The sequence below is a fragment of the Carettochelys insculpta genome, chromosome 15, assembly GCF_033958435.1.
Source record: "Carettochelys insculpta isolate YL-2023 chromosome 15, ASM3395843v1, whole genome shotgun sequence".
Taxonomy (NCBI): domain Eukaryota; kingdom Metazoa; phylum Chordata; order Testudines; family Carettochelyidae; genus Carettochelys; species Carettochelys insculpta.
The window spans coordinates 13,181,163-13,197,500 of NC_134151.1; the positions used below are offsets into that span (position 1 = coordinate 13,181,163).

Sequence of the window (16,338 nt, forward strand, 5' to 3'; positions counted from 1 at the left end):
CTCAGATGCTTTCTCTGCTTGCTTTTCCTGATAGGGTCCATGTTTTCTGCTTTGAAGCCACCTGAAACCATCTTCAAGATAATTTTTTGGCTTGGCTACTTCAACAGCTGCTTGAACCCAATCATCTACCCCTGCTCAAGCAAAGAGTTCAAGCGGGCTTTTGTACGGATTCTGAAGTGTCAGTGCCACCGACGCAGACGGTTAGGATGGTGGGCCTACAGCTATAGGAACTGGAACCCAGGCTCCTTCGAACGCTCCCGTAAGGACTCGTTGGAAGACAGCAAAAGCTTCCTAAGTGGCAGTCAGAGAACATTATCCTCAGCCACTCCTAGCCCAGGCTACCTGAGCAAAGTCACTCACCCTCACATGGAAATGTACACATTTCAGGAGTGGAAGGGCTCCGGCTCCTTTCTAGGCTCCATAGAGGAAGGCAGTGACCAAAAGGACTCATGCCAACTCTTCACCTTCAGGCTTCCAACAGAACACAATGGACATATCGCTGCTGGCAGCCAAGACTCAAGCAATGGGGGCTGCAAGACAATCTGTGACATACTGAGCAGCACAGCTGACTGCGGAATAGCTGTTAAAATGAGCGAATTTTAAATGCTGTTCCCTGGATGCAGGAGGGCCTGGAGTCTAGTCTCATATGCATACATTAAGCTGATTGGTCTTTAGCAGTTGATGCAAATCTGCAGAAAATCTAGAAATGCTTGTTGTGGTGCTGAGAGGGAGTTCAGCCAGGATGCCAGTAGCAGACATCCTAATGTCAGAGTCTTGGCACAGTCCAACCACTGCAGGCTGCAGGTCCAAGTTTATTGCCAGAGATGCCACAGAAATTTGTGCACAAACGTGTTGGTTACTTCACTGAACACTGGCACTTTAGAAACTGAAAAGACAGGGATGTGCTCAGCCAAATAGTCAACTCTGATGAAAAGGCTGTGGAGCAGCCAAGCACACATAAATAGACAATATGTATATGGGGGACGAGGGGAGAGAGAGAGAGTCAGACAGCATGTACGTACCTAAAAGAGGATGTGTAGTTTTATTTGTACCTCTCCAGGGTACCACCAATTGCTTCTGGTTTTGCTTGTAAACACCGAACCTGTTGGTCACTTCACTGAACACTGGCACTTTAGAAACTGAAAACAATGTCAAGGATTAACTTCCTATATTTTCATCGCTTTTGTTTAATAATATCCAGTTGGAATTCCAACAGAGCCTCCTTGCAGACTCTCCCATTTGCACACATCCATGCACACTGGGGTGAAATCTCACACCATACACACGGCTGTTCTTTGGGGCCAGTCTATGCGTTGGTGATGAGTTAAAAATGGAAGTGAACTAATGTGTCCAAACGCCCTATCTTTTACCATGTTATTTCTCAAAAGCTTTAAAACATCAGCAATGATCAGGCCTGACTGTTTGTGTTCCAGCACATTAGTAATTTTCCTGTAAGCTCACAGGCAACTGAAGGGTCTGGTTTCCAAAGCAAAACCTGCTAATCATGCAAGATCTTTCATAAGCAGCATTGCAGAAATAGCAAAAAAGTACTGATGGCTGGAGACCCATTGCCTGGCCTGAGACTGAATATGCTGGATTTCAGTAAAGACCATTTGGTGTTCTTGGCAGTTTTTGGAGGTGAGACTGCATTTCGAGTGACTTTTGCTTTGTCACTGATCTCAGAAGTGAAAAAGTCAAGATGAAGTTATATGAGAGTCTTACTTTGCTTTGCATCCTTCAGCTCAGCAATGTGGTATTCTACACTGGGGGGATCTCTGAGGACATCTTCCAGTATGATTTAAGCCATGTTTAGAAATGGTTTTCATCTCTTTCAATTAAGCGTGAATCAGGAAGCTAACAACAGCGAATTTTTCCAATAAAGTGGCACAAACTATGACAACTGGTCTTTACCCCTTCCTGTGACCCAAGGCTTCCCTTATTAGGAATTTTAGCAGTGTTTTTGTGAATACTGAAACAGAGGCTAAACCATAAACAGATATGCTGAAAATATTTAACAGCTGTTTTATAATGTTTACTCCCATGAGAGCACTTCCCTTAGTTTCATTGCACATGTATATTCCCTCATTAGGCTGATGAAAATGGATGTGATCTGCAGCTGAGCCAAATATCCTCCAGCTCAGTGAGCAAAATAGGCAAGTTTTGTGTCTAGGTCACCACGTACAATGATGAAAGCCATGTAAGTTCACAAATAGCCAATGTATGGCATCTTGGGTTCTGGTCATGACCCCATTAAAGTTTTCAGCAAATCGCCCGTTGTATTTAAATGACCCAGCCCTGGTCTGAGTTGCAATTGCCTTTTAAAGGGACACTGATTATTAAAATAGAAAGGATTTAAAAACATTTCATTCTTTCTGCCACTCATTTATGTTTTGTTTTTTACTCATCTTAGAAAAAGAGGCTAGACAGAACAATTCGCTTTCAGCCTGTGCTGCACTAGCACATTGTTGTTCTCTTTGGATTTCCCAGAGCGCAGATGACTGTGTGGAATTCTTTTGAGTAAATTTTCCTTTTAATTTTTGGAGGGGGACCAATGGGGGAAAATGTTATAAAAACATTTCCAGTCACATTAAGTTTTATAAAGTATTGTTGATTACAGATCCAAATTTTGGGCCTAACTGCTTGATAATGTGCTTCTAAATTTAGCTTCACATGTGAGTCACGCAGAGTCAAAGCAAAATAACATCTAGCAGCTTTGGAGAATTTTTTAGGGCTGGTGGTAAAAGGTTCCGCACAGCCATCATTTCACTCCTCTAAACCCTTTAACAAAGCAGCTTTGAAAGACTGATGTTTCTTTTTTACTACATTTGGTTCTTAACAAAAGCTGTATCAGTTCTGATAATCATTTACGCTCCTTAAATAATTGTATTGCATTTTAATGAAATTTCTGTAGACACCTGCAGCAGGCCTCGAAATGTAATATTCTGAGACTGCTCATTGGACTGACCTATAAGCACTTTAATTTTTATACATTGGACACTCCTTACAATTTTCCAAAGAAAAGATGCCTTACTCCTTATTTAGCTTTCAGTTTACTAAAGGGACTTTCGGTTGTTTTAATGCGGAAAAAAATGTATCTCCAAGTAACAGAGAAGAAAACCCAGAATGATCAAAGGAACCTTAACTAAGCTTCAGAGTAATCCACATTATCTGTAAAGAACCTTCCCCAAACCCTTCAGTTCATAATCCTAGCCACATCAGAGGCTTGAAGTGTGAGATGGTTAGGGGATACCACCCTGTCAAGTAGAACAGAAATCCAGGAGAAGTTCTGCTTTAGAATTCCTGCTGCCTGGGAAGATAACAACAGAAAAGTTAACTCAACCAGCATGGTAATAAAAATCTCAAGCAGTTACAGTCAGCTGGAAGTAAATGTTTACTATCATTTCTAAAGCTATGTCTACATGACAGTTTATGTCAGGGTAACTGATGCCTCTCAGTAGCGTGAATAAACCACCTCCCTGAGCTACATAAACTCCTTTGACATATCAAAACAAAAAGCAGTCAAGTAGCACTTTAAAATCTAGCAAAATAATTTATTAGGTGAGCTTTCGTGGGACAGACCATGAAAGAAGAAGTCTGAAGACCTGTTCTGAGGAAGTGGGTCTGTCCCTCGAAAGCTCACCTAATAAACTGTTTTGCTAGTTTTTAAAGTGCTACTTGACTGCTTTTTGTTTTGATAGTATATAGACTAGCACGGCTCCCTCTCTGTTACTTTCCTTTGATATATGTGTTCATGCGGAGAGTTTCTCCTTCTAACATAGCTTCTGCCATTCACAGAGGTGGTTTTATTAACCTCTTCACCAGACATGCTAAAGCAACAGAGCTCCACTGGTATAGCCGTGCCACGGCAGCACTGTTTGTGTAGACATGTCATCAGCAAAACATTTCCTCTACAGTACATTTGGGGCATTCAGCTACCCAGGGCTTGCCTGGAGTAGCTCATCAGAGGCTTCATCTGTTATTGCCATAACATGATTTGCAATACAGAGTGGTTGATCACACCCTGTAGTGGAGCTGTGTGAAAGCAAACAATGCCCAGGGCAGCCATGAGGTGAGGCAATACTTGACACATAAATAAGACATTATTTCAAATGGTGATGTCTCATTAATGCAACCCTTCTGTTAACGGCTTGTGATCGCAGGAAAGGCCAGGTTCAATTCCTAGTGGCTTCTGTCAATAATGCAACCAAACCACCTTGAGTCCCCACCCAGTAATCTGGGACATTCTCACCCTACCTGCTGGGTGCCTATAAAGGCAGTTCTTCCATTCTCACAAGCACAAGAGTCTGAGACAGAAACAGCTTGTTTAATAACAGCAGCCTAACATAAATTTACACAGTGACACATGCGGTATTCTAAAATCCCGGTTAAGCAAGGCATTGTTCCCAGAGTCTGCTATGCTGAGCTACCTTGCTTAGAGCTCTTTATCTGTACACACACCCCTCATAGACTGTACTTCCACCTGAACTCTGCACTCACCACGTGAGCTGGTCCATACAAACCCAGAGTTCACAGACACATCAACATGGAGTCTTTTGCCACACAAGGGCAGGGTCACTTGCCAGCTGCCTGCCCGCTGCTGCCCCTTGCTGGCCACTTGCTCGCTATGCTCTGCCAGCTGCCCCTCCCAGCTGCTTGCCCATCACATGCTGCTGGCCACCCTGGCTGACTGCTTCTCCCCTGGCCACTTACCTGCTGCTTTGTGGATTTGGCACTGGGCAAAACCCTGTGATTTCAGCTCTCAGTGGCTTCAGCTGCAGGTGGTTTCAGCTCTGGGCCCAGCCACAAGAGTCTCAGTATCCACCAGTGTGGATTCTCAAAAAAAAACTACAAATCCCAGCATTGCTCTGGGCTTTAGTTCTATCTTTGAACAGTGGGGAGAAGGACTAGTCAAACCAGACTTATGACTGTATGGCCAAAAGGCTCTCAGCCAGCTGGTTCAGCCAGTACCTCCTCCCCCTGCTTCTTCTCCAAAGTGCTCTGCTGATGGGAGTCGTGTGTGAGCCACATCTTACTCAGCAATGATGACTGTCCTTTATCCCCACAATAATTCATACACTGGTGATATTCCACAATTCCTACACTGAGTGATGTCATAATTGGTGACTTCACAACAAGTTGTTTACAATAGGGAAAACACCAGTGCTTCATCTGCTACCCAGCAGGTCTTGAAACAATGCCACTATTTACATATATGCACCCTGAAACTCTTCCCATTTCCAGGTAAATGACCTATAAAGACACATTCCTCAAATTCCTTCAGCTTGTGCTTCCACATTCCTTACAATCAGCTTGATTGACATTTGTTATCCTGTAATTCCAATTTTGGTACCCTGCTCCTCTGCAAAACGTGGGGATTTCTTACTTCTCTTTGCAATTCATATTTTGTTTTTTACAGACATGTTGTCATGCATGTCTGTTTTTTACAGACATGTTGCCACATGACGTCCCTTTAGGTATTTATTGATCCTCCACTTCATAACAACTTCATGCTTCACACTTGTTAGTTCCCTGACTTTCAACTTATCAACACCTCAAGCCCTGCTTTTTGAAGGGTCTCATTTTGGGCTACCTGTGAAACTGTAGCACATACAAGCAAGGTTTCTGTAAAGTGGTATCTAGCCACAGTTCAAACTAGCAGGCAGACTGCCAGCGAGAAGCACCTCACTTCTAATCACAGCATCAACACAATATCTGAGGCCCCATTACAAACACAATGCAAAGACAACTTTGAAAGACTCAGACTTTAAAGTGGACTTGAGAGCGTTCATTCATGCCACCTATGAAGGAAAGTAGGGAGACCTACAGGAGGAACATCCATCAGGATTATATTACAGTCACTACTGGCCTGGAATGTATTTGAGTGAGGGACCATATCCATCTCCAAAGCTATCATACTTTTTCAGAGGAAATCTACTCCAATCTCTTTATAGTAACTGCAGAACCTTCCCAAGTCTGCATCCTGACATGTCCTGCCCAATGGGATCCTGCACAACTCTCTGGTCCTCCTTCCATTGCTGCTTCTTTCTTTTGGTGAAAAAATTAGTCAAGGTAGAGCAGCATCAGCAAGTCTTGTGTGACCAGCCCCTTTTAGCGCTTTTATTAAGGGAAGAATATAAGCTACCTGTTGAATATTTGCTGCCTATGGTGAAATGGTAATCGACCTGCTCTGGTAGCCTGGAGAAGGCAATTATACTCAGTCATGTAGTTCTCCCTGTAGCACTGGTAACTTGTCTGAAAAATTGACCAAGGCTATGTCTACACTACCATTACACACCCACAGTTGGCCCATGGTAGCCAACTCAGGCTCAACGGGCTGCACTAAGGGGCTGTTTAGTTGTGGTGTAGGCATTTCAATTTGGACTTCAACCCAAGCTCTGGTGCCCTCACACCTCACCAAGTCCCAGGCTGCAGTCCAATTAAACAGTCCCTTAGTCCAAGCCCTAAGCACCAAGCATGGACCAGCTGCAGCTTTTTAATTGCAGTATAGGCACACTCTCATTGTCCAAATGAGTTTCCTTACATTTCAGTGGCTTTGCTGCTTCACATAGATGACACTTGTAAAACACTGAGTTTCTCCAAAGTTAAGCTACTGCATGAAGTCTAATTGCTAACTGGAAGCCTGTAGAAACTCATTCAGTCAAGAGCACAAAGGTAATGACTCATAAAATATTGTTACAGCACAGCTGCACCTACATTAAACCCATTAGGTGTTACCATTTTCATCTATCACAAGAGTTCTTCTTATTTCATCAAGAGCAATTTTAAAATCAACCCAAGGAATGAGATTATTCCACTGGAACTCTAGGTCATAGTGCTTTGTTTACTCTCCAGAAATTAAATTTTCAGTTGTCTGAAAGACCCTTCAGTTGTCTTTCCAAACGGGGTGGGAAAGGAAGAAGGCAGGAGGTGGCCATCAGTACTGTAAAAGTGAAGTTCTATTCTGAAAAGTGATATATAAATGTAGCACTTCCTTAGGGCAAGTCTACACTATGGGACAAAGTCAACCTTATTTACACAACTGCAGCTACCTGAATACTGTAGCTGGAGCCAATGTACCTTAGGTCTCCACTGCAGGGTGGCTGATGGGAGAAACTCTTCCATCAATGTCCCTTCTGCTTCTCATTCCAGTGGAATACTGCAGTCAACAAGACAGCCATTGGCAGTTGGTTTTGGGTCTTCATTAGATCTGTTAATTTAACTGCCAAGGATCAGTCACCACCATGCTGTTGCCTTCCCTCCCCCACCACCCCGCCCAAGTTTAGACATGATTTTACTCCTCCTGTGGCTCCTGTAACTCAGACTCAACTAGCTCTGAGAGAGTCAGCTGGGCTCTGTGCTATGGCTTGTGCATCAACAGCATTACTCACTCAGTTCCAAACTGAACAGGAGATGATGAGGCTGGATAGCTTGGAAAAAAGACAATTAAGGGGGAATATGATAGAGGTGTATAAAATCATGACTGGTCTGGAGAAAATAGATAAGGAATTGTTATTTACTCCTTTGCGCAACACAAGAACTAGGGGTCACCAAATGAAATAAATAGGCAGCAGGTTTAAATCAAACAATATGAAATATTTTTTCACACAACGCACAGTTAACCTGTGGAACTCCTTACTGGAAAATGTTGTGAAGACCAAGACTGTAGTAGAGTTTAAAAAAGAACTAGATGAGCTCATGGGGGATAGGTCTATCAATGGGTATTAGCCGGGATGGGCTGGACGGTGACTCTACCCTCTGTTTGCAAGAGACTGGACATAGGTGGCAGGGAGTTGATCACTAGATGATTATCTGTTCTGTTCATTCCCTCTGGGGCACCTGGCATTGGCCACTGTCAGAAAACAGGATACTGGGCTGGATGGACCTATGGTCTGATGCAGTATGGCTGTTCTTATGTATGGGGGCAGAGATGATGTGGTGGTGACAAAACACTGGACAGCAAGAACCCATCTTGACATCAAATACAGCCTTGAGTTTGGAGGGTTGGCAATTACGAAGAAAGGTATTCTTAGCCTTTCAAGCAAGAAGCACAGTTTGCTAGGGTTAGCCCACCACAGGCCATCAGATATTTATTTACCTGCTGCAGGCACAGCCTCTTGCAGCTCCCATTGGCTGCGGATCGCTGTTCCTAGCCAATGGAAGCTGCAGGAAGTGGCATGGACCAGGACACCACTTTCCAGTGTTCCCATTGGCCAGGAATTGTGATCCACAGGCAACAGGAGCTGCAGGCACCCATACCTGCAGATGCACAGGTAAATACAGCATCCAGCAGTCCATCAGGGCTAAACCTGGCAAACTGTGTCCAGCCCATGAGTAGCTCATTCCCACCCTTACTTTAAACCAAGCAGATTTGGTGAGAATGGTGTAATTATGCCTCAACTACATGGAAGTCCCATCATGCCATTTTTAGAATTACTCTAAAACAGAAAGAAAAAAATTGTTTGCAGAAGGATGAGAGATGGAGCTACAGAAAAAAAGGATGTTTAGCCTCTGGAGAGATTTGGACAGGTGGCTCCTCTCCTTGTGAATCAGCTGCCAGAATTTATGGCTGTTGCTGGAGGAATTTTAAGTGTGCTCTGTCTCGGATCTCCTGTGAGTACAGAGATTAAATCTCTTGTATCGTTTCCACTCCACTCTCCTCCTCTCTAGTTGTCCCTTCCCTGTCCAGTAACAGGAAGATTTTAAGCCTAATTCTGCCCTCAGTATGCATTTACAGTTCTCATTCACATCAGTGGGGTTGTGATGATGATGATGATGACGATTAATCCTTTGGGCTCCTAGCAGAGCATAGGGCCTCTACAGTCATTCTCAATCTCTTGCGCTCCTTGGCTATAGTCTTGATTTGGTCCCACATTAAGCCAGCTGCTTTCACTTCATCCAGGAAACTTTGTTGTCATGTTTGTTTGGGGTGTTCCCTTTTCGTCTTTGCCTTTAGATTCTGTTCTAATGCCTACCTCGTGATACATTCTTCACAGTCCTTACGTAGGATATGGCCTGCCCATCACCATTTTCTCTTCTTGAGCTGGACCTCTACTGGCTTCTGGCTGTACAGGCAGAGAATTAGAGCACAATTTAGTCCTTTGATTGTCTTTTAGTGTACAACTTGTTCTTTAGTTAACACGGTGGATAGTTTGCACACAGACTGGATTTTTTTGCGAGACGGACGAATTATCTCTAAAATGAAGGTGTCCAGTGCCAGTTTTGAAAAAGGAAAGCTCTGAATGGGTGATTTACTGAAGGCAACTCAGATTAAGCCTATTCAGAGTGGCAATCAGTGTGGGCCAACACTTCAATACACAGTTAAAATATATGCTGTGGACATGTGGTGTTGAGTACCAAACAAGGCCACATCTTGCCATTCAATGAATTTACTGCTGGTTTACACCAATGTAAGTGGGATGAGAATGGCCCTCAGTCAAGAGGAAAAAGGCTCAGCTCCTCAAAATTATTTAGATGTCTAACTCCCACTGAAATCTATGGGTGTTAGGTACCTACATAGCCTTGAGGATCAGTGTTTATGCTACTGAAAGTGTTAATAAATAAACACAGCTGAGGTAATGGACTAAACAAGAGGTTTCTAGTACCTGTTCTCCCACAGAAGCCCTTTCATATTACTCAGAGGTAGGTGAGATCATCAACAGAATAGACCCACCCCTGAGTCTCTACTCACATATGTGACCTTTGGGCATTACTTAAAGGAGTCAAGATTACCTGTGAATCTTAGTTAGACCACTCTGCATTAGAATGAGTGGGTTGGTATTAGCCTATGTCTCTAGAGTCACTTTCCCATAAATGCAGCCAAGGTCCGTGGATAGATGAAAGTCACAGTTTCCTCCTGTTTGGGATGGTGTCTTAATACCAGGACTCTACATGCTTCTTTAGTTATCCAGGCATATTTTTAATTTTGTCAGTTAATTTACCTTATGCTTTCCCCAAACCAGTTGAATAAATGTTAGTGGACACAAAAGAGAACTCAGCAAGTATGAGAAAAAGGAGAAACTGTCCAAAGGCTCATATAAGAAAGCAAAACCACAAGATTAGTTTTGAATCTAGAATCTAGCTCACTACAGCCAACTGCTCAGCCAGCAAGCCATAACTATGTTAGAAGATGATGCATTTGGTACTACGCACATATTTTCTGAACCACTGAAGCTTTTCTCTAGCTACTCTTTACTTGCTCAAGTTTCCGTATACATACAAATCTAAGAATACCCATGAGTCTCTAGGGATCTGTCATTTGTGACCCCATCTCTGAAACAGAGAAATAATTTCCCTGTCTAAGGGCAGCCATCAGGAAAAAATAATAATCATGACTTTTGTTGTCCATGCAGCTGGAACACTATGGACTTTTCTTTTCCTTTCGTCTCTCTAGAGACTCTTGCAGCTGGAGCCATGTATGGCCTTTGAAAAGCACCCATCATTTTGGGATCTTTGGGCAGGTATGTAATAGCAATGTTTTATGGGAAAGAGGGATAAAGTTCTATATCAGAAAGAGGTGTGGTCTAGCTAGTCCAAGGAAGGTCTTGGTGCCAGGAATTTACTGAGCTCTAATCCTGGCTCTAACTTCTGCCTCAGTTCCTCTTTTGAAAAATGTAGAGAAGAATATTTACTGCACAAGGTTGTTGTGAGAAACAATTCATTAATTTTTATGGCTTGATTTTCCAAACATTTACACCATGCTTAATTTTAAACACAGCTCAAGTGCATAAAATGAAGCACATGTTTGCAGAATTGATGGACTATAAAGATGGAATATGAATGTATATAGATCCATTAACCTCATGTGTCTGTCTGTTCAATACATCCTTGTGGGAACAGCATGATATTAACTGCTTCTTTTATTTGTATGAATCAAATTTTCTGTTATCCTGGCCAGTTATTTTGAGGAATGTGCTTGTGAAAAAAAATGTATTGTTCATTACCTTAGTCGTGGTTTTAGATATTTTTTACCTGCAGTGCTAAGGTTAGTAACAACAGTAGGAACATTCTGTAGCCTAAAGCAAAGGCATTATGTCAGTTTATACTGCCGTAGTTATTGTAGACATGCCTGCATTTTTATGTCTCTCTCCTTTGCTCTAGGGGAGTAGAGCTAGATTTTATTTATGTTCACTTGTAATTTATTGACTTTTGCTTGAAAAGCTCCCTGTCTCAGGAACTTTCCAGTTGGGTGTGCTGTTCGATTAAAACTTTTAACTGAAAGAAAATGTGATCGAGGTTTCCATTTTTCCACTCATGCGCAAATGTTTTCTTCTGACCATAATAAAATATCTGCCTCATGTTGATTTTATGTTGGTGGTTTATTCCTGGATCTGGGATATTCTATAGCAATCATTTGTACATCTGAGCTACTTAGCTTTCCCAGTTAGCACCATTATGGGCCCAGGTCTGAAATCCAAATAAAAGAAAATCATGATTTTAGTGTGATGAGGATGAGAATGCTTTTGAGTGTACACAAAAGGAATTTAGCGCAATGTGTGTTACTTACAGCTGTAAAATTAAACACAGGCAAAAACCGGACTGTTTTTAAGAGTTAGATCATTTTAACCACTAACAATCGTTATTACATGTAAACTGAAATAATAGATATCAAATCTTGTTGTTAATCTAATTTGGCAAAACCCTCTATCTGCATAGCCCATTCATGTAACTTTATAAACTGTAAACTCATCCCAGCCTAGCCACACTGGAAGGGATAGGGAGTATCTTATCTCCTGTGTTTGATTTTCGCATAGTTGACTGCTCTGATTTCTAGGTAGTAGAAAGGTGCAGATGTGAGTTTAGCCTCAACTGCACCTAATTACCTCCCTGTACAGATTCTTCACAACAATTGGGAATTAACTCCTATGTCATTCAGCAAGACTTCCTCCCAGGGACACCATTGTGACAAGGAATGGTGGGGTATTGAAATTCTCTTCATGGAGGATGCAAAGCAGTGTTCTCTGTAAGCTGTGTCCTTGGGCAGCCACTCAGAAGAGTTTCAAATGCCACCCAGCTGATTATGAGAGCACCCACAGCTAGGTTTTCTGTTTCTAGTGGTGGTGCACATTCACACGTACCTCAGTGCACACAAAAAAGTGATTCCACACATCTGTGGAAAAAATCCACACATGGATAGTGTCAGGTAACATGCCAGCAGGCCTGTCTGCAGGCCTAAAGGCCTTACAGGGCAGCCTGCAAGCCTTAGAGAGCAAGAGTGGAAACTTTCATTCCTGTAGTACAACCAACTTCCCATCCCTATGTTACAGCCTGTTACAGCCTTAAACCCTGCAAACATAAATAGCAGATAGACATATCATCCCTTACACCTGCATTTGAGGTGGGAACCAGCAGACACAGCAATCTTGACTTCATCCTTGTGAGAACGCTAAAAGTGGCAGTGAGCCTGTATGTACACACCCAGTAAAGAGCTAAGGGATAAAAACTTGGAAAATCCCTCCCCTAACTGAGTTTCACCAGGACTTCCAGCATAAGATGCTACTGTCCCACCCCCCAGCTAGAGCCATGTCTGCTGCAGCCCTGATGTGAGGCACTTTGGGACCGGGACTCCCCATGGCAGAAAGGGACGTACGTATTCCAAAGCGTCTCATATCCGGTTGAGCACTTTGTCCTGTTGTGCTTTTTGCTTGCTAATGTGTACCTTATGAACCTGTAGTAGCTTGAAGTAGTCAAGCTTAATAAAGGATGCTGTCCCTAATCGGCTCTGTGTTGAAGCAAAACCCATAATCCCAGCAGTCCTTGGACTTGTGAGTTGACAGATGAAAAAGATTAAAGGGGACGTTGGCCCAAAGTTATGTATTTCACATTACCACACACTGCCCACCCCTCTACACACCAACACTCCTTGTATGAAGGATCTCAATATTTTTGAATGTAGTGACGACTTGGAAGGGAAGATTATGAGACAAAACAAAATAAAGAATACACTGACAGGAGCTGCAGGTTCTGGAGGGGTTTGGACAGGGTGCTCCTCTCCTGGTGAATCAGCTGCGAGACTTTAAGGTTGCTGCTGCTGGAATTGTGTGTTTAAAACTTTAATTTTTAAGCCTCTAAGCTCCCACCTCACACCCCGTACAACACTGCACAATTGTCTAGACCAGGGATATTTACATATTTTCTAGCCTGGGACACACCTGAACTGAAAATTCTCTGATATTTGTCACCCTTTGTATTCCTTGTTGTACATGCTGCCTCCTTCCCCTCCCTCTCTCCTCACCCCCAATGATATAACATCTCTGCAACTGATTGCATAGACTAATCACCATGAATAACCACTGTATTTTAGCTGCCTCTAATCCAACAGGAGGTTTTTGTCTTTTTTCAAGTACATTCTAAAGTTTTGCTCCCACTTCCATGTTTCTCCCAGCAGTACACCCTGTGAGCAGTCAGCTCTCAACAGCCCACCTAGAGATGGTCCACATTAGGGTTCTAGACTGGTTGCTTTATATATTTTTTGTTGGGGAGAGCAGATGAGTACCTTCTGAAGCAGCAAGCATTTCTCTAAAAAGACCAGTGGTTTGATCTTGGCAAATCCTAAGTGATGCTGTGCTGGTATAAATCAGCACAGCTCTGTTACGTGCAGTGAAATTAAGCTGATTTACAGAAGATTGTGAGATCACAATAAAGGCAAAGCAAAAGACAGGGGGAGGCATAATTCAGTGCTTAATGCATTAGTCTTGTAAACCCAGGGTTGTGATCTCAGCCTTTGAGGGGTCATTTCACAGATCTGGGGTAGGTTAAAAAAAAAAATGTCACGGATAGTTCTCGGTCCTGCTGGGAGTGCAGGGAACAGGACTTGATGACCTCTCAAGGTCCTTCCCAAGCACTAGGAGATATGTATAGCTCACACCATTGCTTTAAATACATCCTCTCAACCTAATCCAAAGTACAGAAAAGACAATGGGAGGATCAGGTCACTTTTAGGAGCAGCAAAATGGCACAGAGGAATCAGCAGAGGACATTTGGTGCCTTTCTTGAAAATTCTTATGTCAAAATATGTCACTCTAGCCAAAATAGAACATGTCCTCAGCCTGTTAATTTCCACAGGTTCTTCCTCTAAAATCCCAATAAAACGTCACAACAAAGCAAAAGAAGTGAATGTTAGTAATTAATAAGGTAATGAAAACTCATTCCATTACTCAGCAAAAATTGGAAAGTGGCTATACTAAAATTTATATTAAATAGATTTAAGGGCTTTAAACCACTCCTTCATTATTTCCTTTCAAACATGACTTGGGAAGCCCAATACACTGATTGCACTAAGACAAGTGTGCAAATGTTTTATTGTAGCAAAGAATCTGAATTTTATATGACTTCTTGAAAATAGTAGTTTTTTCTTTGTTCTTTTCTTGATGTTTTGAATCTCTGATTCCCACACTTTTTGAGGATCCAATAGAAAAAAGATCACAGTTCTAAGTTTTGCAGAGGACCTGATGGAATGGGTGGTCATGCTACAGTGTGATCCTTTCCTTTGTGCTAGTTCATGGCCTGATCCTTCCTTGCTGAAATCAGTGGGAGTTTAATCATATTGTGCCCTATATGTGGTGACTGCAGCTATTGGTATTTAAGATGCAATGGTGCCACCTACTGGGTCCACATTTCATCCATATTCCAAATATAGCAACAAAGGGTCCTGTGGCACCTTATAGACTAACAGAAAAGTCTTGAACATGAGCTTTCGTGAGCACACACTCACTTCATCAGATGCTGGTCTTGGAAATCTGCAGGGCCAGGTATAAATAAGCCAGAGCAAGGGTGGGGATAACAAGGTTAGCTCAGTCAGCAAGGGTGAGGCTTACTACCAGCAGTTGATCTGGAGGTGTGAACACGAAGGGAGGGGAAGCTGCTTCTGTATTTAGCCAGCCATTCGCAGTCTTTGTTTAAGCCAGAGCTGAGGGCGTCAAATTTGCAGATGAATTGTAGCTCAGAAATTTCTCTTTGGAGTCTGGTCCTGAACTTTCTGGTCCTGAAATTTCTGTAGTAAGAGGCTTCGTGGCACACATCTGGCTCTGTTGATCTGTTTTTTCACTTCCTCAGGTGGGTATTGCAGTTTCAAGAATGCTTGGTAGAGATCCTGTAGGTGTTTGTCTCTGTCGGAGGGGTTGGAGATAATGCGGTTATATCTTAGTGCTTGGCTGTAGACAATGGATCATGTGGTGTGTCTAGGCGTAAAAACAGATCAACAGAGCCAGATGTGTGCCACAAAGCCTCTTACTACAGGACAAGCCCAAGAGAGAAACCAACAGAACACCACTAGCCATCACCTACAGTCCTCAGCTAAAACCTCTACAACGCATCATCAGGGATTTACAACCCATCCTGGACAACGATCCCCCACTTTCACAGGCCTTGGGAGGCAGACCAGTCCTTGCCCACAGGCAACCTGCCAACCTGAAGCAAATCCTAACCAGCAACTATACACCGCACCACAGTCACTCTAACTCAGGGACCCATCCATGCAACAAACCTCGTTGCGAGCTCTGCCCACATATCTACACCAGCAACACCATTACAGGACCTAACCAGATCAGCCACACCATCGTGGGTCCATTCAGCTGCACATCTACCAATATAATTTATGCCATCATGTGCCAGCAATGCCCCTCTGCTATATACATCGGACAAACTGGACAGTCTCTACGTAAAAGAATAAACACACACAAATCAGACATCAGAAATGGCAATAAACAAAAACCCGTAGGAGAGCACTTCAATCTCCCAGGCCACACAATAGCAGACTTAAAAGTAGCTATCCTACAGCAAAGAAATTTCAGGCAAATAGGATGTCAGGAATTACTAAAAAAGGGATAGAAAATAAGACAAAGTTTATTTTATTGCCCCTATATAAAACTATGGTAGCCCACATCTTGGATTCTATCCCTTTTTTAGTAATTCCTGACATCCTATTTGCCTTTTTATCTGCCGCTGCACACTGTGTGGATGTTTTCAGAGAACTATCCACGATAACTCCAAGATCTCTTTCCTTATTAGTTGCAGCTAAATTAGCCACCATCATATTGTAAGTATACTGGGGTTATTTTTTCAAATGTGTGTTACTTTACTGTTATCCACATTAAATTTCATTTGCCAATTCATTGCCCGATCACTCAGTTTGGTGAGATCTTTTTGCAGTTCTTCACAGTCTGCTTTTGTCTTGACTATTTTGAACAGTTTAGTATTGTCTGCAAACTTTACCACCTCACTACAAACTGAGGGAGCCCTAATGTGCATCAAACTCCAGGGAACTCCTTGGTGGGCAAATATGTGGGAGCTTAGTGGCACCAACAGTCATGCTGCATTGCAAAATTTAGTATTTATCTCACC

The 16,338-nt window shown here is 42.6% G+C and overlaps 1 protein-coding gene across 1 annotated transcript in view; it reads left to right on the top strand.

Moving 5' to 3' along the window:
* ADRA1B (adrenoceptor alpha 1B) overlaps positions 1-603 on the top strand; it is a 30,210-nt gene extending 29,607 nt beyond the window's left edge. The window contains exon 2 of the mRNA XM_075009696.1: positions 35-603. Coding sequence (XP_074865797.1) covers positions 35-603 — 569 coding nt within the window. The remainder of the gene's footprint in view (positions 1-34) is intronic.
* Positions 604-16,338: the final 15,735 nt, after the last annotated feature.